At 37.9% G+C, this 27455-nt stretch overlaps 2 protein-coding genes and 2 long non-coding RNA genes across 4 annotated transcripts in view; 2 read left to right on the top strand and 2 right to left on the bottom strand.

Moving 5' to 3' along the window:
* Nucleotides 1-2711, bottom strand: part of LOC130049401 (uncharacterized) — a 3143-nt gene extending 432 nt beyond the window's left edge. The window contains exon 1 of the long non-coding RNA XR_008797878.1: nt 488-2711. This is a non-coding gene — a long non-coding RNA (uncharacterized LOC130049401). The remainder of the gene's footprint in view (nt 1-487) is intronic.
* LOC125657452 (uncharacterized) overlaps nt 1-27455 on the top strand; it is a 228610-nt gene that overhangs the window by 53982 nt on the left and 147173 nt on the right. The window lies entirely within an intron of this gene.
* On the top strand, nt 2714-6224 carry LOC130049400 (E3 ubiquitin-protein ligase TRIM71-like). Its single transcript, XM_056146875.1, has 2 exons — nt 2714-2999; nt 3222-6224. The coding sequence occupies exon 2, from the start codon at nt 3250-3252 to the stop codon at nt 4909-4911; it is 1662 nt and encodes a 553-aa protein (XP_056002850.1). The 5' UTR covers nt 2714-2999; nt 3222-3249; the 3' UTR covers nt 4912-6224.
* On the bottom strand, nt 4744-11967 carry LOC125666488 (uncharacterized). The gene is made up of 5 exons (XR_008797877.1): nt 11323-11967; nt 10029-10165; nt 7961-8025; nt 6256-6374; nt 4744-4882 (listed from the first exon to the last, which is right to left on the bottom strand). It is a non-coding gene; the product is annotated as an uncharacterized LOC125666488 (long non-coding RNA).

Below are 27455 nucleotides of genomic sequence, written 5' to 3' on the forward strand. Positions count from 1 at the left end.
ACGGATATATGATTTCCGATCATTTCTAATTCGCTCTATATTTACATTTCCGAAATCAAAGTCGCATATCATTTCAGCACCCCCCCTCCCCCCCCCCCCCCCTCCAGTCCGTGAGGATCCTAGATAGAATAGATCCCTAGTAGCCCTTGCTTGTCGTAAAAGGTGACTAAATGAAGCGGTCATTCGGATAAGAACGCAAAAACTGAGGCCCCGTGTCACAGCAAAGGTCATAAGGTCCGAGCATAGGCCCAAATTTCACTGCCCTTCATCGGCAATGGTAATATCTCTATACTATACAGTGAGAAATTCTCGAGAGGGACGCCTACACAATATACCCCCCCCCCCCCCCCAAAAAAAAAGATTAGGTGAAAGGTGAAGACAACGAACAGTGATCAATCTCAAAACCACTATACAAGCAATACAAAATTGAAAATAGAGAGATGTGCAAACACGGACCCCTGGATATACCAGAGATGGAATCAAGTACCTAGGAGGAGTGAGCATCCCCTGTCGACCGGTCACACCCGCCGTCAGCCCCATATCCCGGAGTTATCCGTAGTCAAAATCAGCGTGCCAAGAACGTCCTAACAATCGGTATAAAAACAAGTATTATAGATGTGAGAATCTCCTAAAGTCTGCAAAATTATGCCAAGCGTGTTAAGTTTATTGTCAGTATTCAGAAAAGTCTGTAAAATTCTGCCGAGCGTGTTAAGTTTATTGTCAGTATACAGAAAAGTTTGTAAAATTCCGCTTCCGATGAGACCGCACGATAAAGATCCCTCCCTGCTCAATGACCATAAGCGCCGAGCATAGGCCCAAATGTTGCAGCCCTTCATCGGCAGTGGTGACGTCTCCATATGAGTACAATATTCTCGAGAGGGACGTAAAACAATATTCAATCAATCTGTTTAGCGTGTTAAGTTTATTGGCAGTGAACAGAAAAAGTCTGTAAAAATCTGCTTAGCGTGTCAAGTTTATTGTCAGAAAACAGAAAAGTCTGTAACATTCTGCCGAGCGTAAAAAGTTTATTGTCAGTATACAGAAAAGTCTGTAAAATTCTGATTAGCGTGTTAAGTTTATTGTCAGAATACAGAAAAGTCTGTAAAATTCTGATTAGCGTGTTAAGTTTATTGTCAGAATACAGAAAAGTCTGTAAAATTCTGATTAGGTGTTAAGTTTATTGTCAGAACACAGAAAAGACCGTCCTGATTGCTGTACACAATTTACAGTAATAGTTATTAGTATGTAGTTTTATGATTATCACAATGATACAGACTATTTCATCCCTATCTAACTGCGATATCATGTTATAAATTTGAAAAAAAAAATGGCTTGGGATTTCTTAATAAGATATTTATTCAGTTCCAAAAATTCAACTTCCACTTGTTAACTCCCTCTAGATCCGCCACCGTGGTACTACAGGTGATCAGAAGGATACGGGTCGATACGCGGGGAATAATTTACCTGTATAGTATTATGTTGTAAACCATATTGACCTGGGGATGTGTAACCGTCAATTGATATCTATCTATCTATCTTTCTTTCTGTCCATTGGGATGGGCATCCGTGGCCGAGTGGTTAGAGCATCGCGCTAAAAATCACACGGCCTCTCACCTCTGTCGGTGCGGGTTCAAATCGCTCGCGCCGGTGAGAAAGTTTCCCAGTTTACTTGCGGAAGGTCAATGGTCTCTTCCCAGGTACATTGTATCTGGGTTCTCTCTTCCACCAATAAAAACTGGGCGCCACCAGATAACTGAAAAATTGTTGAGTGTGGCGGAAAACATCAATCAATCAATTAATCAATCTATCTATCCATTGGGTAGAATTAGGACAGTGTGATTAATTTTATTTATTTATGATACAGGGAGTAAATGATAATTAATTTAATATTACTATGCGAGGCTGTCAGACGTTTGATTTAGCCTCTAAATGTTTATAATGTTTTGTTTTAATTAACAATACAATGTTTACTGGTTACATTTACTAAATGATTTAAATCTCAGTACCGCGTCAAATCTAAACTGTTTAATATATAGGTAGTGATTGTTCCTTAACTAAGCGCTCAATGGGACTTTGTTTATTTCTGTGAAAGTCACACGTCACTCACATACATGTAAGTTTGTTTGGAATTTTACACTGGATAATAGCGAGCAGAAATTTACAACGTCGTGCCAGCATAGTCTTGGTCATGATAAACAACCCTCAATGTAAACTAGTCTTTGGCACGATAAACAGCCCTCAATGCAAACTAGTCTTTGGCACGATAAACAACCCTCAATGTAAACTAGTCTTTGGCACGATAAACAACCCTCAATGCAGACTAGTCTTTGGCACGATAAACAACCCTCAATGTAAACTAGTCTTTGGCACGATAAACAACCCTCAATGCAGACTAGTCTTTGGCACGATAAACAACCCTCAATGTAAACTAGTCTTTGGCACGATAAACAACCCTCAATGCAAACTAGTCTTTGGCACGATAAACAACCCTCAATGCAGACTAGTCTTTGGCACGATAAACAACCCTCAATGCAAACTAGTCTTTGGCACGATAAACAACCCTCAATGTAAACTAGTCTTTGGCACGATAAACAACCCTCAATGTAAACTAGTCTTTGGCACGATAAACAACCCTCAATGCTACGTCCGTAAGTGCTTCACCTAAATCAGGTGTTGTCTCTATATAAAACTTTGTCCAAACTGAAACAGTAGTAGTGATTGTTATATACCCCCCCCCCCCCCCCCCCCGCACACACACACACACAGGCGCAATTGATACTGTACGTGGACAACAATGAAGGGATTCTATTTTACATAGATTGAAACAATTCTATCTTGTGACGTCAATGTTGACATCGTTACCCAGTATGATCAAGGTCAAAACAAACTTTAAAACTATTTAAACAGATAATATATACAGGCTGACGCACCGCACAGGTATTTAATCACAGGACTAGACGGAAGGTCGAACTAACAGGGAGGCCATGTTGGATTTTCAGGTGAGACAAATTTAATATCCATATTTGTGTGATCAATTAGATAGATCTGCTCATTTTCATAAAAATCTCATACATTTCTGAAAAGGGGGGGGGGGGGATAATTCAATACATTCATGTCTGGTATATAAGTGATCCAGTTTATATAACATACTGTAATTCTAGCTGGTCATGTGTTTCAACATATCTAAATCTTTAATCTAAATTCCCTATTTTAATTAACAGTGAACTCATGTGACCCCGGACATCAGAAATGGACCCGTTCCGCAGAGCCCAGATTATCCTATTGTGTGACCTCTGTAAAACTGCCCACCTACAGAGTCACTGTGAACGTTGTGATATAAATCTATGCCAGACCTGTGTTGGGAAGCACCTCTCGGATTCGTCTATAAGACACAAAGTCGTGCTCTATAAATACCGAAAATCTCTTAACTACTCAACATGTCCACACCACGCCGACGAACTCTGTAAACATTACTGTGAGAAATGTGATCTTCCTGTCTGTTCTACCTGCGTCTCCTCAAGTAAACACAAAGGTCACGATATATCAGATATTCTGGAAAAACTCAGCTCTAAAACAGAAAGTTTACAGAAAGATCTGGACGAACTCGAGACCAGAATTTACCCGCGATATGAAGAAATGGCGTCCGATGTTCAAACTGAGAAAGCCCCGTTAGAAACGAATTACGGAGAACTAACAACAATTGCCGATCAACAAGGAGAAATCTTACACCGGGAAATCACCGCCATTGTCAACCAGCGGAAATCCGACATTCAGGAGATGAAAAACAAACACCTATCTACCCTGAATAAAAATACAGAAGAAATCACACAGAAAATGGCGGAACTCAAACAGATCATGTCCGACTTGAAATCAATCCTAAAATCAAATGACGTCTCCTTAACCTCTACTTACAAATCTAGGAATTCTGAATTTAGAACATTACCGCCTAAAGTCCGAGTTACAGTACCCAGTTTGTCTGCTCAGAAAATAAACAAAGATCAGCTCAATGAGATGTTTGGTTCTCTGTCGCCATTATCCATTAACACAGAACATGGCGACACAATGAAGTCAGCAGAAGCTGTATCGTCTCCTCCAGTCAAACCACTGCTTGATGAGCCGCGCGTCACCGCCACCATAGACACTGGGTATAGACAACTATTCAGTGTTAGCTGTCTGAGTGAAGATCAAGTCTGGACATGCAGTCAGTTAAACAACACCATGAAGCTGCTCAACCTCCAGAGTGAACTACTGACATCTATACAAACCAAGTCAGGGGACACACCAACAGACATAGCAGTGACACGGGACGGAGATCTTGTTTATACTGACGATAGTAATAACACCGTGAACTTAATTAAGAATAAACAGATACAGACCGTGATCACACTACAGGGGTGGAGACCTCTCTCTGTCTGCAGTACCGCCTCTGACGATCTCCTGGTTACCATGGACAGTGATGATTACAAACCATCCAAAGTCGTGCGTTACTCCGGCTCCACAGAGAAACAAAGCATTCAGTTTGATGATCAGGGTCGTCCTCTCTACTCATCTGATGCTTACATTAAATACCTCAGTGAAAACAAGAACCTGGATATCTGTGTGACTGACCAGTCAGCTAGTGCAGTAGTGGTGGTCAATCAGTCAGGAAAACTCCGATTTAGATACACTGGTCATCTCTCTAATACCAAGCAATCATTTAAACCAGTGGGCATCACTACAGACAGCCAGAGTCACATCCTGACAGCAGACCGTCACAATGACCGTATCCACATCCTAGATCAGGACGGACAGTTCCTCCGTTACATTCACTGTGATTTAGAGTCTCCATTAGGTTTATGTGTGGACATCAGAGACAACCTCTTTGTGGCTGAGTGTATCACTGCTAAAGTGAAAAAAATCCAATATCTATAAACACAGTGTTAATTACACAGCTCTACACAGTGTTAATTACATGTCTGAAACATGTTCATTAAATATCTTTACAGTGTGTGTTAATTACAACATCATGTTAATTGCATCACTTGTTAATTTCAACCCTGTGTTAATTACAACCCTGTGTTAATTACAGCCCCTTGTTTGTGATGTGTAATTAACATGTACTTCTGCTAGCAAGTTTACTGAAAATAAGTCATTCACTGGTGTTTAGTAAAACCTGTATTGTGTTTAGTAAAACATCATTAACCTTAGTATACTAATTACTGATCCAAATGTGTTACTAGTTAATTATCTATTGATTTACAATCTTTTGTGGACTAATTTGACTGTGTTACTAGTTATCTATATACAATCTTTTGTGGACTAATTTGACTGTGTTACTAGTTATCTATCTCTATACAATCTTTTGTGGACTAATTTGACTGTGTTACTAGTTATCTATACACAATCTTTTGTGGACTAATTTGACTGTGTTACTAGTTATCTATATACAATCTTTTGTGGACTAATTTGACTGTGTTACTAGTTATCTATATACAATCTTTTGTGGACTAATTTGACTGTGTTACTAGTTATCTATATACAATCTTTTGTGGACTAATTTGACTGTGTTACTAGTTATCTATCTCTATACAATCTTTTGTGGACTAATTTGACTGTGTTACTAGTTATCTATCTCTATACAATCTTTTGTGGACTAATTTGACTGTGTTACTAGTTATCTATACACAATCTTTTGTGGACTAATTTGACTGTGTTACTAGTTATCTATATACAATCTTTTGTGGACTAATTTGACTGTGTTACTAGTTATCTATATACAATCTTTTGTGGACTAATTTGACTGTGTTACTAGTTATCTATCTCTATACAATCTTTTGTGGACTAATTTGACTGTGTTACTAGTTATCTATCTCTATACAATCTTTTGTGGACTAATTTGACTGTGTTACTAGTTATCTATATACAATCTTTTGTAGACTAATTTGACTGTGTTACTAGTTATCTATATACAATCTTTGGTGGACTAATTTGACTGTGTTACAAGTTATCTATCTTATCAAATCTTTTAAAGAAACGTGAATAATTGTGAAGTACTTAGAGTTTTCATTTTGTTAGTATTTTGTGTGTAGCCATGAATTATAGTACATCCACAACACTTACATATTATTTGGATGTCCTTGTTTTAGTGTGATAAACTACTAATTGAACATTTTTCTTTTTGTTAATTATGTATTTCAATATGTGTTATAATTTTCAATGTATATATTAGATAAACATGATACAGAGTTCAGTCTTACATTATTACTGAGTACTTACTTAGATTTGTAGTACTGTAACAGAGAGTGACCCCAAACGTCCGGTCTTCATCACAGATCTTCAGATTCAAGGTCACAGTCTTCTGTTGACCATCAATAATATCACGACACTCCACAGTCCTACAAAATCAACACAGACAAAGTGTATTCATATCAAACCGAACTGTTTGTAATTCAGAACTAGAGTCCAGTCTATTACATGGTGTATTTAGTTTGATTTAGAATTGAATCCAAGACCCCTATACAACTAGTCAGGTGTTGTAATCACTGAGCTATCATGACCAGTCTATCGAGACCCGTGTATTACTAGACAGGTGCTCTAACTGAGCTACCATGACCAGTCTATCGAGACCCGTGTATTACTAGACAGGTGCTCTAACTGAGCTACCATGACCAGTCTATCGAGACCCGTGTATTACTAGACAGGTGCTCTAACTGAGCTATCATGACCAGTCTATCGAGACCCTTGTATTACTAGACAGGTGCTCTAACTGAGCTATCCATGAAGCAGATTTCCATATGATCCATGAATATCGGTCTGGATAGCTCAGTGGTTAGAACACCTGACTAGTAACACAGGGGTCTCAGATAAACTGGTCATGGTAGCTCAGTGGTTAGAACACCTGACTAGTAACACAGGGGTTTCAGATAAACTGGTCATGGTGGCTCAGTGGTAGATTGTTCACTTTATAACTGAGAGGATGGAAGTTTGAGATGCCTTCATGCCACGTCAAACCAAAGATGCAAAACCTAAGATGTAAACATTGGTATTTAGATTTATTCTAAAGTGTTCTTTAATTTTTCCAAATTTGGTAGGCCAAAAATGACATATTGTGGGTCATGTTCTTTTATTTTTCTATTTTCTAATGATGAATTATCTTCAACAACAAGAGGTACTGTGAGTAATGCTCACTAAGAATACCCCCCGCTTACCCCAATCTCCCAAAGGGTGTTCCATGTGATGAATAAAGCCGTTAAAGAATTTAAATGGAAACCATATTGCTACTTCGATGTCCAGTGCACGTGACCTTTGACCTTTTGACCCCAAAATCCATAGGGAACATCTTCATCCCATGAGTAGTCCATATGTATGATATGGTGACTGTAGGTGGAAAGGATAATGCTTTAGAGCCCGGAAACCATATTGCTACTTCGATGGCCAGTGTGCTTGACCTTTGACCCCAAAATCCATAGGGAACATCTTCATCCCATGGGTAGTTCATATGTATGATATGGTGACTGTAGGTGGAAAGGATAATGCTTTAGAGCCCAGAAACCATTGCGTCTACAAACAAACGGACAGACAGACGGACAACCCGATTCCAGTATACCCCCCCCCCCCCCCCCACAACTTGTTGCAGGGGGGGGGGGGGTATAATTAGCAATTTTACTTGGTTGTGAGATGGCTTCCAGATCACTCTGTTGTTAGAACACCTGACTAGAGATTCTGGGACACTGGGGTCAAATTTCAATCTGTTCCATTACTTTTTCTGAACGTAGGATATAAGTGTGTCTACAAATATGCATGGAACATTAAGCTGTGCTACAGTCTATACGAGACAAATGCCCCCGCTTGTGGGGCACAGAAACACACATCTGTCACTTATCAAATTAACAGAATTGACTCATACTGCCTCCACTATGTTGGGGCTTGGTCAGATAGTCAGAATATACTTTAACTGTATGCTAATGTCCCACTGACTAACCTCATGTTTCCCTGGATCTGGGAGAACTTGAAATTTCTGTACAACCAATCACTTCACGCCAAATTCTACAAACAGACGAAGGATGTGTCAAAAAATTTACACATAATGCAGAAAGTTAATCAAATGATTATGCTGAATCATTGGTAGCTTGGTGATAAAGATTTTAATAAACTTTAATCTGCACCATGTCAGGAAACTGCCATATGAATTTTCACTTTTCTGGCTATTGAGAACAAGAGGTCCACAGGCCTTATCGGTCACCTGGATACTAGTGGAAAAAGTATCACTACTTCCATGGGCTATGAAATCTAGAAAAAAATTCCTGTTCTGAATATCTAAGCTAAATTCTAATGTTCAGCAATAGTATACAACAAGATGTGTTCTTAAAACTTCACTGCCCTCAAAAGTGCATACACTGAAGAAAGGTTTTAAATAATAGGTGTGTTAATATTAAAACATAAAAATATATGACTACTTTGGACTCATCCTAACGTCATGACCCTGGGTTGTGAATTTCACCATTTTTTGTACATCCTTTTCTGCTATTCCTAAGTATGCATTTAGATTTTATACAGTATCAGCAAACTTATACATAAATACTATATACCAAGTTTGGCCTCAAAACCCTTACTCTGGGGAAAATCAAATTTACAATTTTCGTAAAAGACTACCAGCTCCACCCATTTAGTTTCAATTTCGTACCAAAAGCACTAAATTAAATGTGTTTTAAGTGTTTTACACTTAAAAACTATATAACAACTATATAACAAGTTTAACCCGCCCTGGAGTCAGAAACCCTACCCCGGGGATCATGAAATTTATAATTTTGGTAGAGGTCTTCCTGCTCTATATCACTATGCCTTTAGTTGTTCTTACAGCCCAGTACCTAAGTACTTCGTTGAAAATACGGATGCATCTGGTGCATCAAAATTGGTACCGTATAAGTTTTACACATGTGTGTGGCTCTTGAGAAGAATATTTTTTAAAATTAGTCATTTTGGGGCAGTTTTTGCCCTGTCCCTAAAGCACCAGGGGTGCAGGAATCCTGAAATTTCAAATTATGTTCCCTTTGTTCCAAATATGTTTCATACCAAATTTGAAAAGAATTGGAATGATATTAATCAAGAAGAATTTAAAAATGTCTATTGTTCACATACTTAATAACTGACCATTTTGGCCCCACCCTGATACTTAAAACTCCTAAACCTGGGGTTATCAAATTTACAATTTTGGTAAAGGACTACTTGTTCTTTCTAAATATCTTTTTACTTTCAATTTATTATCAATAGCATAAATGAAGATGCAATTTAAGTGTTTTACACATAAACACTATGAAACAAGTTTTGCCCCGCCCCTAGGGCCCCAGGGGAGCTGGAGCCCTGAAATTTACAATTTATGTCCCCCTTGTCCCTATGATGCTTCATACTATATTTGAAAAGAATTGGACTGGTAGTTATTAAGAAGTTAAAAATGTTCAATTGTTCACGCACGACGGACAGACACCAATTGCAATACTCTGGTCAACTAAGTAACCTACAAAGGTTTTTGAAGATTTTTTCTATAAATTTGCATATAAAAATTTGCTTCCCTATTGTGACCCCATCCACCCCCTGGGGCCATTATTTGAATAAACTTCAATCAGCTCTATGTCAGGAAGCTTCGGATCCAAATAAATTTGAACTTTTCTGGCCCAGTGGCTATTGAGAAGATTTGTAAATGACCAAACCCTATTTTTGCATTTTTGTAACCATCTCCTTTTGATGGGGACATGGCCCTTTATTTGAGCAAACTAGAATCCCATTTGCCCAAGGATGATTTGTGTTAGGTTTGGATTAAATCTGATGAGTGGTTCTGGAGATTATGAAAATGATGAAAAGTTTACAACGACAGTGACAATGACAGACAATGGGGAGTTTTGATCCGAAACGCCCACTTGAGCCTCTGACTCAGACAGGTGAGCTCAAAAAACATCGGTAGATATTTTGGAGAAACACGAATGCCCCTGCTCCATGACCAGTTCATAGTGGAGACAAAATATGGGACATTTTACATAATGCCATTAACAAACCTGATATTTTTACAGAGTCTCAGGAAAAGTACCCTCATCAATCAGCCTTACATCTCTGGTGACCGCTACTCTACAATATGTCACAGTCTCAGGACAATTCCTCGTCAATCAGCCGGACTCTTCCAGTGACCAATACCCTGTAAAATTTATTCGCACATTAATCACAAATTGACTTAATAACACCACTATATTATGCTTAAAGGGGCATAAACAAGATTTGGACTAAAAATTTCTAATCTTATTTTTTCATTTGTAATATTTATTATGTTTAACTGGGGTATTTCTAATGGTCAGTAAAACTTTGGATGGTCAATTTTTGAGTTTTAAATGAGATACAACACTCTCAATTCTTAGTTATGTAAACAGGGCCCGTGTGATGTTTTTGCAAGTTTGTTACAGTTTAAATTTTAATTTACTTCACAAAAGAATTGCATTGGATGAACTTTTAATGTAAGATTCATGTAAACATCCATATTTGCTGAATCTGTATGTCTGAAGTATGTATAAAGCTTTAATCACCGAACAACAAAGTGTATGTTTCAGAGAACTTTTCTGTTTAAAGTTTCTTTTCCAACAAGTTTCAGATTTTAAAAAAGCCTCCATCACCTATTTCATGCCCAATAGAAATGAAAACAAAATACCTCCCTCCCTCATCTGGTGTTGAGAAAATTGGCCTGAGAACTAGATAATTAATTTCAAGTGCCCTAAATGTTGATCCCCTATTGTGACCCCACCCTACCAACTTTAGAATGATTGCATATCATATATTGTCCTACTGTTTTCTTTTTTTGTTTTTGAGAAAAGATTTTCAAAGATTTCCCCATATATCCATTGTAAAACAGTGCTTCTTGTAAAGATTCGAAAACGACTCAATCCTATTTTTGCCATTTATTTGTTATCTCCTTTGGAATGGGTTGAAGCCCTATAATTGAACAATCATGGATCCCTTCATCCAAGTATGATCTGTTCTAAGTTGAAATTGGGTCCTGTGGTTCTACGGAAGGGTTCAAGAATCCTGAAATTTACAACTGATGTCCCCCTTGTCCAAAAGATGCTTGAAATGAAATTTGAGAAGATTTGGAATGGTAGTTATCAAGAAGTTAAAAATATTCGATTATTAACACACGACAAAGGACGCAGACCAATTATTATAGGTCACCTGAGTAAACAAGAAATACGTAAAGTTTACAGAAAAAGGGGTGGATGGGAAGGAGAGATAATAAATTTCACATCAGCTTATACCGGATTTATCAAAAATATATAGCTTAAGTTTAGTGAAAAGGACGAATTTTACCCGCTCTATCTGGAAGACTATTTCCAGAAATGAATCAGATGGTAAGACAGCCTCTTTCTGCTTGTAGGAGGAAGGAAGTGTTCCTGTGGTCAGGCTGTCATCATCTCTTGAGACCCAGGAAGCTGAAAAAACAAAGTGTCAATAAGTGCTGGAATGACCAGAAATCAGAAATCATTAACCTTTGACCCCATATTGAGGAATCATCCTACTAACAATGTGAACAAACTTGAATCTACTCTATGTCAGGAAATGTTCATGCATATTTCAACTTGTTTGCCCTAAATTTTCTTAAGAATAAGATTTTTAAACTACCCCACCCCAGTTTTGCCTTTTCTTGATTATTTCACCTTCAAGTGGACATGTTTCTTGGTTTGATCTTAAATCCAGGCAAAGAGGCTTTGTGCCAAGCTTTTTTGAAACTGACTCAGTGCTTTTGGAGAAGACAAAAAAGTTTACGGATAGTCAGACAGACGTATGATTGATAAAATGTGATCAGAAAATTTCACTTGAGCCTTTGGCTCAAGTGAACAACAACCAATTTGGTCCCACCCTGTTACCAAAACACCTCTCCCCAGAATCATGAATTTTGTAACTATATGTGAGGCTGTAATGAAGATTTCGTTTAAATCAGTAAATTTTTGGTTGCTTTTGCCCCCCCCCCCCCCTTCCTTAGGAAGTCACAAGTCCTGAAATTTAGAATTTGTCTCCCTCTTGTTCCAAAGATGCTTCAAATCCAGTTTGAAAAGAATTGAAAGTCAGTTGTCAAGAAGAGGTTAAAATGGTCAATTGTTAACAGTCGATAGAGGACATTCAACTACGGACACAGACAATGCATCCCCTGTCGACGGTCACACCCGCCGTGAGTCCTATATCCTGATCAGGTAAACGGAGTTATCCATAGTCAAAATCAGTGTGCCAAGAACGGCCTAACAATCGGTATGAAACACGTTGGACAGCATTAGATCCAAATGATAGGTTGTAATAATAATTACAAACATGATTTATCTAGTCTAAGGGAGATAACTGTAGGAGTTGTAACAAAATGAGAAAATCGAATACTTCTCCGACTCTTCTTTCAGTAAATGAAACCTCGCACTGATTGCTACATCTCAGCAAGACAACAGTAATGTTTATCAAAGTGTTCAGCCTCCACCAGCAGGTAATGATGAACTGAGAACAATTCTTCTATCCTCCGACACTCCTACTCTCCACCAGCAGGTAATGATGAACTGATAACAATTCTTCTATCCTCCGACATTTCTACTCTCCATATCACACAAGTCACTGCAAAAATCCAACGATACGTTACGGCAAAAACTGATAATTTAAATGAGGCTGATATGCGTAAAAGATATTTCCAGCTGGTGAACGTCAAGACCCTTAGGAGAAATGAGTCTTCACATGTCGCCCATGATGAAAGCGATTCAACACCCAACACCCCCCTCCCTTACTCGGGGATGGGTGAGGGTAGATGACATGTATAGTAACCCCTGTGCTCAGGTTGGGTGAGTGATGACATGTACAATAACCCCCTGTACTCATGAGTGATGATATCTACAATAATCTCTGTACTCAGGAGTGGGTGAGTGATGACATGTATAACAAGAGGCCCAAGGGCCTAGAATCGCTCTTCTGATAAATTGTACAACCCCACCATTTCTATTCTTAGCCTCTTAGTATTCTAAATCTTTAGTTAAATCCTAAGAATTCAAAAAAAGTAGGTCAATGTGACCTACTTTTTGGTCTACACATTTTGAGAACCCAAGAAATATCAACTGACAAAGTTTGATGATTTTAAGCCAATTAGTATCTGAATATTGAAATATAGCTGTCAAATTCCAATCGTAGGTCATGGTGACCTAATTTTTGGTCAGCGAACTCCGAACATGCAAGACCCATCAACTGACAAAGTTTGATGACTGTAGGTCAAATAGTATCTGAAATATATAAATATAGCCGTCAAATTCCAAAAGTAGGTCAAGGTGACCTATTTTTTCCGTCAACACCCTTCCAACATGCAAGACCCAACAACTGACAAAGTTTGATGACTGTAGGTCAAATAGTATCTGAATTATATAAATATAGCTGTCCAATTCCAAAAGTAGGTCAAGGTGACCTACTTTTTGTCAACACCCTTTGAACATGCAAGACGCATCAACTGACAAAGTTTGATGACTGTAGGTCAAATAGTATCTGAAATATATAAATATAGGTGTCCAATTCCAAAAGTAGGTCAAGTTGACCTACTTTTTGGTCGAAACCCTTCGAACATGCAAGACCCATCAACTGACAAAGTTTGATGACTGTAGGTCAAATTGTATTTGAAATATATAAATATAGCCGTCAAATTCCAAAAGTAGGTCAAGGTGACCTACTTTTTGGTCGACACACTCCGTTGACTCAAGATGCATCAACTGTCAAAGTTTGATGATTGTAGGTCAATTAGTGACTGAAATATATAAATATAACTGTCAAATGCCAAAAGTAGGTCACAGTGACCTACTTTTTGGTCAATACACTCCGAAGACTCAAGATGCATCAACTGACAAAGTTTGATGATTGTAGGTCAAATAGTGTCTGAAATATAGTAATCTAGCTGTCAAATACCAAAAGTAGGTCACGGTGACCTACTTTTTGGTCGACACAAACCGAAGACTGAAGACGCATCAACTGACAAAGTTTGATGATCCTAGGTTTTACAGTGCCCAAAATATGCATCTAAAATTGAAAATGTGAAATTTGAATATCTGCAAAATTCAAAAAGTAGGTCACTGTGACCTACTTTTTTTATAAATATGTTTCAAGGCCTCAAGATGCATCAACTTACAAGCTTTAATGATTCTAAACCTCTCGGTATTTGAAATAACAACTTAAAATATATCTATAAATGATAAGCCATAAAATTCAGAAAGTAGGTCACGGTGACCTATTTTTCAGTTGACGCATTTCAAGGTCCCATGATCCACCAACTGACAAGTTTTGATGATCATAGGCTTCAAAGTGTCCAAGATATGCATCAAAATTAATTTTAAAATAAATACCTGCAAAATTCAAAAAGTAGGTCACCGTGACCTACTTTTGAGACATCTTGACACAAGGTCCTAAGATGCATCAACTGTCAAAATTTGATGATCCCAGTCCTTATAATGACTAAAATATCTAAGATTTAAGGAATTTAAAAAAAATTTAAATTTAGGTCAACTTTGAAGTGACCTTGAGACCACGCCCTTTGCCCCAGGGTAATGCCTTGAACAATTTTCAATCTACAACATATCCTCATCCTTATGTGTAAGTTTGGTGATAATCTGCCCTGTGGTTCTTGAGAAGAAGATTTTTTTAGCAACCACTATTTTTTTTTGTATTTTCCTGATTATCTCCCCTTGTTAAAGGGTCACATCCCTATATTTAGTATGTATGAAAGCCCTTGGGCCAATGATACCCTGTAACAAATTTGAAAAAAATTGGCCAAGGGGTTCTTGAGTTATAGCCCTTTTTCTAAAAAGTTTACGCACACCGCACAAATGGCCATAGCATTAGCTCTTTGAGCCTTTGGCTCAGAAGAGCTAATAATCCCTTGTACTCGAGGGTGGGTATGGCATTCTTCCAGCCAGCAACACAAACTGTATACTCTTTTGATAAGTATACCTTTTCGAAAATCAAATTAGTGACAAAGAATACACAAGGACACTTACTAAAATTTATCCTACCAGGCTTCTGAAAAAAAACACACTTATCTGAGAGAATAAAAATGTTAATCGAGAAACAAAAACAACTTTCACAGGTCATGCCGGGAAGAACCAAAGCTAACAAGAGACTCGTGGGCCACATCGCTCACCTGAGTTACCTTCGCCCATATCTAAAGATTTTCCTTATATATATGGATGTAAAACTTTGATCCCTATTGTAGCCCCAAACTAACCCTTGGGTCCATGATGTATACAAACTTGAATCTGCACTATGTCAGGAAGCTTTCATGTAAATGTAAAATTGTTTGGTCAGATGATTCTTGGAAAGAAGATCTTAAAATATTTCCCTATATATTTGTATGTAAAACTTTGATCCCTTATTGTGGACCCATCCTTCACCTGGGGGTGGGGGGTGTGGACATAATTTTAACCAGTGTTCCAAGTCAAATCTGCTATCAGTTCGCAAAATGGCGACCTAGAAATATTTCTGGTCGCCATTTTCAAATTTCTAGTCGCCATGTTCAAAATCTCTACTCGCCATGGTAAAAGATTTTGTAAATAAGACTTACAAGTTTTTTTTAAATTTGAATATCTTTCAAGAAAAAAATCTACACCCATGTATGCGTTTTGTTTGTTTTATTTTTAAACTGAATAGAAATGTGCTGTGAAACGTGCTGGATGCTAACAAGTCAAGTATTTACTCTGGCAAAAGTTGTATTGCATTGGGCCATCCTGTATATTTTACAGTACGCTTCTGGGGAAGAAAACCCAGCGTTCCAAACAAAGATTTGCTTTAAAGTCCTCAATAAGTGGGCCTTCACTGCTTATGCGAATAAGAGCTTCTACATTTGTTGGATCTTTTGCTGAACAATCAGTTCCAGCATCAATAAGAACACTACATCCCGAGTTTGTAATGGCAAATAAAACTTCCAATTACTCGCCCTTGATTACAGGTGGCGCACGATCCGTTAACGTCCAAGGCGTTTCTAACCTCAAGTTTAAGAGAGCGTCGGAAGGACACGTTTAGATTAGAAAGTTGTTGAATATTTAGTAACGATGGCGGATTACGGTTCGTATGACCTCACTGCGCTTAGAGACGAACTTAGAAAATGCATTGCAAGACTCTCTGGGCGGAAAGGGAAGCACGTTGAGAGTTTCAGCTGCAACCGAATTTTCTCTGTTACATCGATTAAATAAAGACATTAAATACACATTGAACGTTTTTCATTATAAACTACTTCATAATTAAGTTTACATGCTTAAACAGTAGTTTAGGTTGAATATATAATATACAATACATCAGAATTCTTTATAAGTTGTTGAATTGCATATGTTTAAAACAATAAGATGCAGACCCCCCCCCCCCCTTCCCTCCCCCCCTCTCTCTCTCTCTCTCGATCGAGGATTAAGAATATCAATTATCAAATATATCCATATACCTCTGAATTTCTATTATTAAGCTGTTAAAATGTGTAGTAATAGTGAGTGTATATGTATAACTTCTCTTTAACAGTTTATTTGCGTGTTTTAACTTATATCACTTACGTGATGACGTCACGGTAGGTAAACAGTCCTTGCGATTAACTTTTTATTAGTCCATATTATAGGGCAAGCGAGAACATAAAAATTGGCATGTCAAATAAATTTTACTACCCCATATGCTAGGTGTACAATAATGATTCAAAATTTCGAGTTTCTACATTTTAATTGAATATTACAATTTGGATTGCAATAAGACGGAAGTTCAAGCTTTCTTTCAACTTCTAAATTCACGTCTCCATCCATATACTATGACTGATATACTATGAGTTGGTTGTACTCTGCGTGAAAAGCACGACTGTATCCTGCGTATAGGAATGGTTGTATCCAAATGACGTTTGTCCATGGTGTTGCAGGAAACTGATGTAGGCCTACATAATTTGACCCGTGTTTACTTTCACGTATAAGGATTTATCATGTTTGTACCATGACAGTTCATGATATGAGTGATTTTATACTAAAATACATCACTTAACAAATGTAGTACACTTTTCAATTTGAAGGTCAATTTGAATGTTCATACTTCAGATTGAAATCGAAGTTACAAGTGAATATTGAAAAACGCAATGCAATGATTTTTTTTAAAATAAAAAACCACAATGAACAATAGGCCAGTGTGTGGCTTTTATATAAACACAACATTGTATATATGACAGTGAAATTTGTATTTACTTCACTTGGATAAATTTATAGCTTTATGAATTTGCATTTAATTTTGATAAAAGTAGATATGATTCAAATTTTATTTCTAAAAAATTCAGAAATATCTTAATCTCTTGAGATGCATTTTTCTTCTGGTTTGCGCCAACAGTTAAAATAGGCTAGGACTGTCCGTGGGTCAGTTGATAAACATGACATAACAACATAACTATTTTGATAATGCAAACTTTGATAAGTTATGAAAGTTTGACAATATCATCCCATATTTTGATTAATTCCATACGTATTAACTATTGAAAAATCTAGACTCGTTTTCCCTGAAATTCAAACAATATTTTACAACACTTTTTGAATTATAACAAAATTAACAATGAAAGTAAAGTGTTGAAATTAATTTACAATCCAGTCATCAAAAACGAAAACAAGACCTAGGAATATTCACTGCCTTACAGTTACAGCCTGATTATAGCCACCCCTCCATTACAGTCGCGTCGTCGTACCGAGGGAAGGGGGGGGGGGGGGGGGGTGCTGGTAGCAATTCATATTTTGATTACCTTGGTTAACTCTAAAATTAATTTTTAAATGACATCTGAAATATATTTTTGTACCATACTTCGTTTATATATTGATGACTCAAATTTCCCCTGTTCGATTATAGATCTAGTCTAGAAGGGGGGGGGGGGGGGGGGGGGGGGGGGGGGGGGGGGGGGTGTCATAGAATTATACGATCATTGATGACTGTATCACTAAGGATAGATACAATTTCAGCATAAAACATTCATGCAGAATATTACGATCTACAGAGCAAATGTTTAATCCCCCGTAAATACTTTCTGCAATAAAGTCGTCATCTGATATCTGTGTAGTCAGACGTGGACTGAACTGAAGACTGAAGTTTATAGCGCACGACGCTGAGTGGAACTTAAAACGATCGTTGTCGCTGTCACATATGACGGCAATGAACCAGTTGAATTTTATAAAAGCTTCATATCTCGGGAATTCTACCCCCGCTCCCTATTTGCACAACAAAAACCTTACAATCTCTCATAAATCTTATGTACACCGGAAGTCAACAAGGACGTAAACGAGTCTTGCGCCACCTATGTTTGAAATAGGGGAAACAACTGACAAATATTCGCAATTGTCTGTGAAAATTAGTAGCAACAGTCGCTCCGTTCGACTTACTGCTAATAATACAGTCACGGACAAAGACGTGTCTCTTACTGTTACCGTGAATAGTCACACTTCCATATTTGAAAGATGTACACCAGGTCGTGGTGAAATCGGACAATGGGTGTCCAGAAATGGTAGAAGTTTCTGGCCGATTGGCCGCACAAATTCTGCAAAACATTTTGCAATCTCTGTATATCAACCATGACAATTCCTGGGGTTCTTCCTTTACTTTTACATTTTTCTTTAGACATAGCTACGTCATCTGTAAATGCAGAACGTTCTCCGTGTGATTCTTGAATTTCTTTGTTACATGTACTAGGCCGAGGCTTCTACTTTTTACTACTGATTAATCCAAAGTGCTTTAACCCTGGTTTTACCGCCATCTTGATTGCTTTCAAACGCTGTTTTGAACGAGACTGAAAAATATTTATTCAGACTTCCGATCCCGATTACAAAATTTTACTGGATGCCCCTTTTTTTTTCACTCGCAAAAATGCGACTTAAATATAATCTCTAGTCGCAAAATCGATTTTCTGGTCGCAAATGCGACTGTTTTACTTGCAACTTGGAGCACTGTTAACAAACTTGAATTTGCACTATGTCAAGAAGCTTTCATGTAAATTTGTACTTTCCTGAACAGTGGTTCTTGAAAAGAAGATTTTCAAAGATTTTCCCTATATATTTGTATATAAAACTTTGATCCCCTATTGTGGCCCAAACCTACCCCTGGGGGCCATGATTTTAACAAACTTGAATCTGCACTACACTATGTCAGCAAGTTTTCTTGTGGATTTCAGCTCTTCTGGCCCAGTGGTTCTTGAGAAGAAGATTTTTTAATGACCCCACCCTATTTTTGCATTTTTGTGATTATATCCCCTTTTGAAAGGGACGTCATGGCCCTTCATTTCAACAAACTTTAATCCCTTTATACCCAAGGATGCTTTGTGCCAAGTTTGGTTGAAATACTGACGAAAATGCATTAGTCCAAGGCCAAATCCTACATCAACTTTTTAACGACCAATCTCATTTGCATACATGTAAATCAGGTTAAACAGTTTGTATATTGAAAACAGTACCCCCCCCCCCCTCCCCCCACTTTTATCATAACTTTTCTCCCAGGTATTATTCAAAATTAATTTTTTAGACTTAAAATTTTCATCATTAATCACTATTGGTTCCCTCCTATACAAAAATGTCCGAAAAGTTGATTAATGCGAGTTTTGACCTTTGACATGATAAAGACACAAACCTTCTTTGATTTTCATGAACCTTGGCACAAAAACTTCTACAGCCATACTACACATCCCTATGAAGTCACATTGTATTTGTCATCTGAACAGCAGAGTGAAAGCCCTTTGAAGTGATGAGCTGAATCTCCTGAAACACTGCAACAGAGGATGAAATCAGCATCAGACATACAATACACAATTTTGAAATGCTCACATATGACATATGCTGCAATAAATTTCTTACCAATTATTTTTATATATTGTATACACATCCCCTTTACCTAAATAGGATAACAAATTTGCTCAATACTGTAAATAGATATTCTTAAGAGTTTTTGTAAAAGTTACCCCCAAATATGGTGAAGTTTCTTAAAGAATGTCTAAAATGAAATATTTAACAGTAGAATTTTACATAAGAAAAAATATTTCCAAATTCTACATTATATTGGCTGCAAGAAACAACAGCACAAGTCAATGAAAATAGATTAATCTCTGTTGTCAGCAGATAAGCAGACAGGACCACAGCAGCCACTATCAGGATGTGGCACTTACTGGTCATGCTGGATTATCCCTGGTCACATTAAAACTGTCATTAGAGATGTGAAAGATGCCATTCTAGAGTTAACCAAACATTAGGCACTATAAATGTGGGTGAGCTAAGAGAATTCAACATATCAATGCCTGAATCTGCCAGAAAAAGCACGTCTACTCTACTCACCAACATGTTTAAAAAAACTATGGCTCCATGGAACAAAGGGAAGGAACTCTGCAAGAAGAAGTTCCCAAGGCAGGGCAAATTTCATCAAGGTAATTCCCATGGCCGCAAGACTAAGACTGATATACAGAGAAATTCTAGTCAATGATCATTTGTCAGGCTGAATTCAACAGATCATGCCCTGGTCACCAAGCCAAGTCTGGACAGCCAGTCCTACCAAACTCCTAACTGCGATGGTGAAAGTGGACCATCCTGCATTCTGCGGCCACTTCCTGCCGACTTCCCAAATCAAACACCAAAGAGAAGAGAATACTTAGGTGGGCAACGTATAGTGGATAAACAGACGATGATGGAGATGATTAATCAAACGATACAACTTCATCAGTCTACCTCCTGTACCACTCCGAACATCACTGTGCTGCACTCGACAAAAGCAGGAATTTCATGGAAATACATTCTGACTTGTGTAAATTGCCAGTTCAACTCACCTGAATTTGCCCTATTCCAAGAGATCCGCCAAGAGGATCCTAGTCGCAATGCATCAAACATGACCCTGGCATATGCCCTTCAGGACACTTCACTGGGGGCAGAGAAGGCTATAGAATTCCTGGGCTGCCTAGACATCCCGCCTCCCACTAAGGCCTCTCTCCAGAAGCTCCTTTTCAAAATCAGCCAAAATATGACAAACTTAAACAAAGAAAATATGCATCAAAAGATACAGAAAGTGAAAGAGATCAACAAGACCCGTGGCCACCCAGAAAATGTCATCAACATTTCAACAGATGCCCGTTATAACAGTATCATCATGTTCAGCCGCAGGACCCCGGACAGAATGCCAGTCAAGCCTTTACCTTGGCTGTTGAAACCAACACTGACAGAAAATATATACTTGCCTGTGCTCAGCAAAACAAACTCTGCTGGACAGGTGCATGGCTAAGGGGCAAAGGAATGGAAGTAGATTATCCAGGCGGCCATCCTGAGTGTACTTCCAATCGACCACGGGCAGCACCATTTTCAGAGTATGAGATGGGGAAGGACATTGGCACACAGCTGGCCTTGCAAGATGTATTAGTCTGGGATGTTACCACAGACGGCGACGCCCAAGGTGCCAAAGGAGTGGATGAAGCCATGCGAGCTCTACATCCCCTATGGAAAGTAGAGCGTCTAGCCGACCCCGTCCATCTTGGGTAGTCACAGTTTCGCGCCAGCAACCCAGCAGTCTATAGCGAAGGAATGTTCCATACCCAGACCAAAGAACAGAAGAAAGAGCTACAGAGAGTATTTAGCAATCATCTAGTCAAGATGTGCTTTGATAGTCAAGGAACTGTTTACCAAATTTGACAGAGACCTGCAGAAAATGAGTGATTTCTTACCTAAAGTCCCTGAGGCCACTGTTCTGTGCTATACTGGAGACTGCTCAATGTGTACAACATATTCCCTCGTTTGTGATGGAGGACTTGTTTCCAACTGGTGGAACTTCAGTCATAATCTTGCTGTATATAAAATCACGGGCCTGCAAATGAGTGAAAATGACATTAGGATTGGAACAGAAATCCTTAAAATGAAACTAAGTGTAGAATCAATCAATGCCATGAGGCTGCTGACTGATACAAATGCCAACAAGTCTTACCACCGTAGTGCCAGTTGCAACATGCCCAAGTACATTAAGTTTTCCCGAACAACGGAGGGTCATCTCCACTCCATGATACATCGACGGAACAACTTACCTGGTACATCAACCAGACTGAAATGCGAATCTGCTGGAATACAGTACTCTGAGCATGGGAAGCAACAATTAGATAGACTGGACCAGAAGTTCCTGTACAATCAAGCCTATCACAGAAATGAGAGAGTGAAGAGTAGAAGGAACACACTATTGGCCAGGAAAATGGCAGAGCATCACCAGTACCGGGAAGAACATAGAGGAACTTCAGACTGCTGCAAAGGCCAGCTTTACTTTAACTCACCTGCCGCCCGTGATCACCCATACCACAAGAGGGGAGAATTGAGATATCATCTCAGGCCTCGCCAGTGAAGAGCGTGACTGATTAAGTTGCTATGAACTCTAATTAGCAATTAATAACTGCTCATTTATAACTACTTCCATGTACTAATAACTTTGTGAGGAGTGACACACGTCTCTCCCATCTACAGCCCGTGTAATATGTTAATAAATGTGATAAACTTACCAAGTTGCTGTTATCCATATGTAGCTCCAGACGACAGGGAAGATAGGGAGGTGGGTGCCCCAGACAGGTGCCCCCGGATTTGCAGGTCTGTCGCTGGTTATTGATACCATGCTGCTACAGAGCAATATGCCCTGGTACAACACACAGTGTGTTGTGGCACAAGTGGGATGCAACAATTGATGCATCTAACTCATGGTGACGATGATGTAACATGACACTGAGTCTATGCACATGCATCATCTGACAGCTGTTCTTTATCAGATGCTTGTTGTTGCTGCTTCTAGCCCCCATACAAATACGACAATGACCATTTAAACCTGGGGCAGAGCTCGAGTGCACCTTCTCCAAATACTTGGCAAAAAAAGCTTCCATGCTTAGAAAATGAAAGTAAGCCACTGACGAAAATGCATTATTCCAAGGCCAAATCTTACGTCAACCTTTTAACGACCAGTCTCATTTGCATAAATCAGGTCAAACAGTTTGTGTATTGAAAACGAATGCTGGACAACTCGCCCCCAAGACAACTTGCCCTCAAGACAACTCGCCCCCTCTCAGGACAAGTCACCCCTTCTCTGGAGACAACTCGCCCCCAATATTAAATATAAATATATTATCACATTTTATTTTTATTTTGTGTGTGTGTATGTTATTTTTCACTTTTAACCCTATAAAGATACACTGTACGTCTTTTTATTTCATACTTTAACACGATTGGTAAATTCTAATAGATTTGATTATTGCATTTCAGAAAAAGTTATATTTTTCATAAATCAATTGGCAAGGAAAATTATATTTGCTGATCTTCAGGTAATTTATTAAATCTCTCCAATACTGAGAACATTTTGGGAGTGTTTTGGGGGGTGGGGGTGGGGGTGGGGGGGTGATGTGTGAGTGGGTTTTTTTTGTGTGGTTTTTTTTTATCGATATAGTATATATAAGTGTAAAGGTGAAGCATGAATATTCTGATACATGTAATTATCTTTTCATGCATTTCTCAACTAATTCCCGTTGAAAAATAATAAAACTCCCATTTCAGAAATTTTATATCGGCTTTGCTTTATTGATTCTTTTTACGCGGGGTGATTCTTTTTACGTGGCGATTTCAAAGTGTAAGGAACTCTGATGATGAGTACCTCATAGCGTTTGAAGTAAATTTATAACAGCTTGGGGGAAATCAAACAATTAGATTTAACAACAGACGCAGATTATTGATAATTATACTCCATCAGCTGTAGACCAAGCTAATATTCTCCCTATACCAAACGCTAACTTGATTCCGCTGAAATTATATATTTTACATGTAAATAAAAGTGATGATGAATTTACTGAACCCAAACACTGGATTTTCACTAATAGCTTTCGTCTTGCATAAAAAGACACGAAGTTCGGTGTTTATGTGAACACGTCTTATTGTCTGTGATGTATATACTATTAGAAATTCATTAATTTTTGCTAAAACACCTCTTGGATTTAGACCAAAAATGATAATTGTAAACATGTATGATATACATGATATGAAAGAGCGATATATCTAAAGAGAGGGGGCGAGTTGTCCCGAAGAGGGGGCGAGTTGTCTTTAGGGCGAGTTGTCTTGGGGGCGAGTTGTCCTGATACATTGAAAACAGTACACCCCCCCCACTTTTTTCATTACTTTTCTCCCAGGTATTATTAAAATTTAATTTTTTAGACTTAAAATTCTCATTGTTAAAGACCCCCCAAAAAACACCGAACGGTTTCCCCACGGATCACTGAATGTGGGCGGAGCTTACCCATGGTCAATGTTATTTACCTGGCCAAGAGATCAGCTGTTGTGTATATTTCTATGATATACACAGGAAATTTCTCAGGTTATTACAAATTATGCTTAGTGTCTTGATTTGTGCAAAAACAAAAACTTAAATTTCTACCTACATGCATACCGCATTTCTATTTCCCGTAAACCTTCAAACTTGGTCATATTTATGTATTGCAGATAACAGGTTTAGCCCACTTCTAAACCTTGGCTTTTTGAAACTTCCAATTAAATTGTTATATATCGTATATAAATATTTTCCTAAATATAAAATTACCTAGCGTTTCCGGGCACTTCCTGGTGTCCTGGGAGTTCGCGGTGTTGTGGGTGTAGTAGGTAAAATATCCATGTTTCGATAGAATGAATAAATCCAAGTAGATCTGTGTACATGTACAACCAAATGAAGAATGATCAAGATACCCCTCAATATGGGCCGTCTGTAGGGTTTCTGTGTCTGTAGTGTTTGCGTAATGGTGGTATCCCAAACAGCAGCTGACACGAAGTCTACCCCCCTCCTCTCTCTCTTTAGGGTTTCTGTGGCTGTAGTGTTTGTGTAATGGTGGTATCCCAAACAGCAGCTGACACGAAGTCTACCCTCCCCCCCCCCCCCCCCCCCCCCTCCTCTCTCTCTTTAGGGTTTCTGTGGATGTAGTGTTTGTGTAACGATGGCATCCCAAACAGAAGCTGACACGAAGTCTACACCCCCTCCTCTCTCTCTTTAGGGTTTCTGTGGACGTAGTGTTTGTGTAACGATGGTATCCCAAACAGAAGCTGACACATAGCTAGTCTACCCCCCCCCCCTTTCTCTCTCTCCCTTACTCTCAATCATTGACTAAATGAGTAATTATTGTCATACGTATGCAACACTATTGTCATGCCATATTATTTCATCTATATTATTGTTACAGTTTTACACATTTCTCTCTCTCTCACTCTCTTTATAAATTTATATAAAACAGTGATAAATTATAAATAGCTCATTAACTCTCTCTCTCTCTCTTTATCTTTATAAGTCCAAGTAAAATTAATTAGTAGATTATCATTCTCGCCCGCCCCTCGAAAATCGCCCCACCCTGATTTTTTTTATTTTTCAAAATTACGATTTCCGGATATTTTTATGTCCGGTTCGGTATCGTAAACGTACTTTGTTTCACTTTGCCTTTTAGAAACCCAAATACACATGTAATTATGATTTATAAAGCCTTTTCTCAATGAGAGAAGGCATTTTCGAGGTCAAGAATACCATGGCGAAAAATAAAATCCTCCCACCCGCCCCATTTTTTTGTGAAGTTTGAATGATAATCTACTAATTAATTTTACTTGGCCTAAACATTAAACCGTGATAAATTATAAATAGAAATATCTCAATAACTTATTTATGCTTTTTTACTATTACAAGTTTGATTTCTGATTGTGTAATTTATAATCCATGTGGTATCTCAAACAGAAGCATTTTTTTAACTGCTGTAACAGTTTTACGCATGGGCAATAATATAATCATTATACATGTTGGTGTGCTGTGCCAATAAAGAAATAATTGTTCATGTTTTTATATATGTAAGGGTTGTAGAACATTGTGTGCATTCAAGAAGTCACTGAAAACACATTTTTTCCATCAAGTTTTCCAGGACTAGTTTCTATCATTTCAGTCATTCGTGTAGGTTAGATTCTGTGAAAACTAAAGACTGTGTGTCTTAGCTTTCGAGTACCATTTTGTGATGTTTTATTAAAAAAAATAAATAAATAAATAGGAATTGCATGTTTTAATGTATTATACCTGAGACATTATATGCTGTGTGTGCGTGCGTGTATTTCATTATTATTATTATTTTAATACGCCCTGAAACTGATGTTTATTCTTATCTAGCATATTTATGTGTTTTCATGTTTTATATGTACAATGAGGATAGGTACAGCTTTTAATGTTTTATTCATTTTCTATGTATTATGTGTGTAACATTCTCTTGTAAGGTATATATGCATTGTAAAGCACCTTTGAGCGTACATAGTGTATGAAAAGGGTGCTATATAGATATGGTATTATTATTATTATTATTCGCCACTTCTATTTGTAATAAATCCAAATTATAATATTATCAAAAAATAATATCCGCCCGCATGTTTAAAAATATCCGTAATTTTCCCCCCCAACTTTTTACAACAAACGCACAAATGACCTTGATATATGTGCTGACAAATGACAGAAGCGCGGGCTCTCGAGAAATTTCCTAACAGTGTAATACGGTCAAGTTATTTATGATGTCTATCTTAATATGTACGATATTTCATAACACTGGATTGGAAGTGGAATCGAACTGGAAGCCAATGAAACTTTTGAAGCGCTATTTCGATGCCACTATTTAGAGAACATCGACAGCGTACGATTGGTTGTTTGATTATATAATGACTAAAGTCTCTCTTGAGAATATATCACTCACATGAAGACGTTACCATTGCCGGGCTGCAAAATTTAGGCCTATGCTCAGCGCTTATGGCACTGAGGGATCTTTATCGTGCTACACCTGCTGTGACAAGGATCTCAGTTTTTGCATCCTATCTGAAGGACCACCCCATTTATTCGCCTCTTACAACAAGCAAGGGGTACTGATCGAGGACTATTTTAAACCGGACCGACAGTTAACGACAAATTCACCAAAGGTTTGGTGATGTCCTCTCAAAATTCAACAAAATGCTCAAAGCGATGCAATGGACATTGCAATGAATGTCAAAACTGGACGTGTCCCTAGCAATATGCATATCTCTGAATCGAAAGTTTGTAGATATGAAACTTAAATGAAATTCTTTAAAAAGACCTTATCAGTTAATGTTGCAAAGTACATGTATTAGGTATAAAGAAAATAAGTCTTTGAAACCTGAAATACTTCTTATTTATTGTAAACTATATCAACAAAGTTGAAAAATATTAAGTTTATGTGGTAAACAAATGATATATGATGATTTTAGATCTTTATTATTAGGCGCCCGCTTTTTAAAATCACTCTTAATTCAATTAAAAATATTTATATTTCTTGTATTCGCTCGCCTCATAATTTTCATCTCCAAAATTAAAAATAATATTTGTAAAATAATTTCGCCCTCTCGCCTCACTTTTTTTGTTTGAAAATCCGAAGAACTGTTTTACAAATTGGT

This window comes from Ostrea edulis, chromosome 8, assembly GCF_947568905.1.
Source record: "Ostrea edulis chromosome 8, xbOstEdul1.1, whole genome shotgun sequence".
Lineage (NCBI taxonomy): Eukaryota > Metazoa > Mollusca > Bivalvia > Ostreida > Ostreidae > Ostrea > Ostrea edulis.

What these genes read in the sequence shown, in the direction of transcription:
- LOC130049400 (XM_056146875.1), top strand. Translation starts at nt 3,250, where the DNA reads ATGGACCCGTTCCGCAGAGCCCAGATTATCCTATTGTGTGACCTCTGT.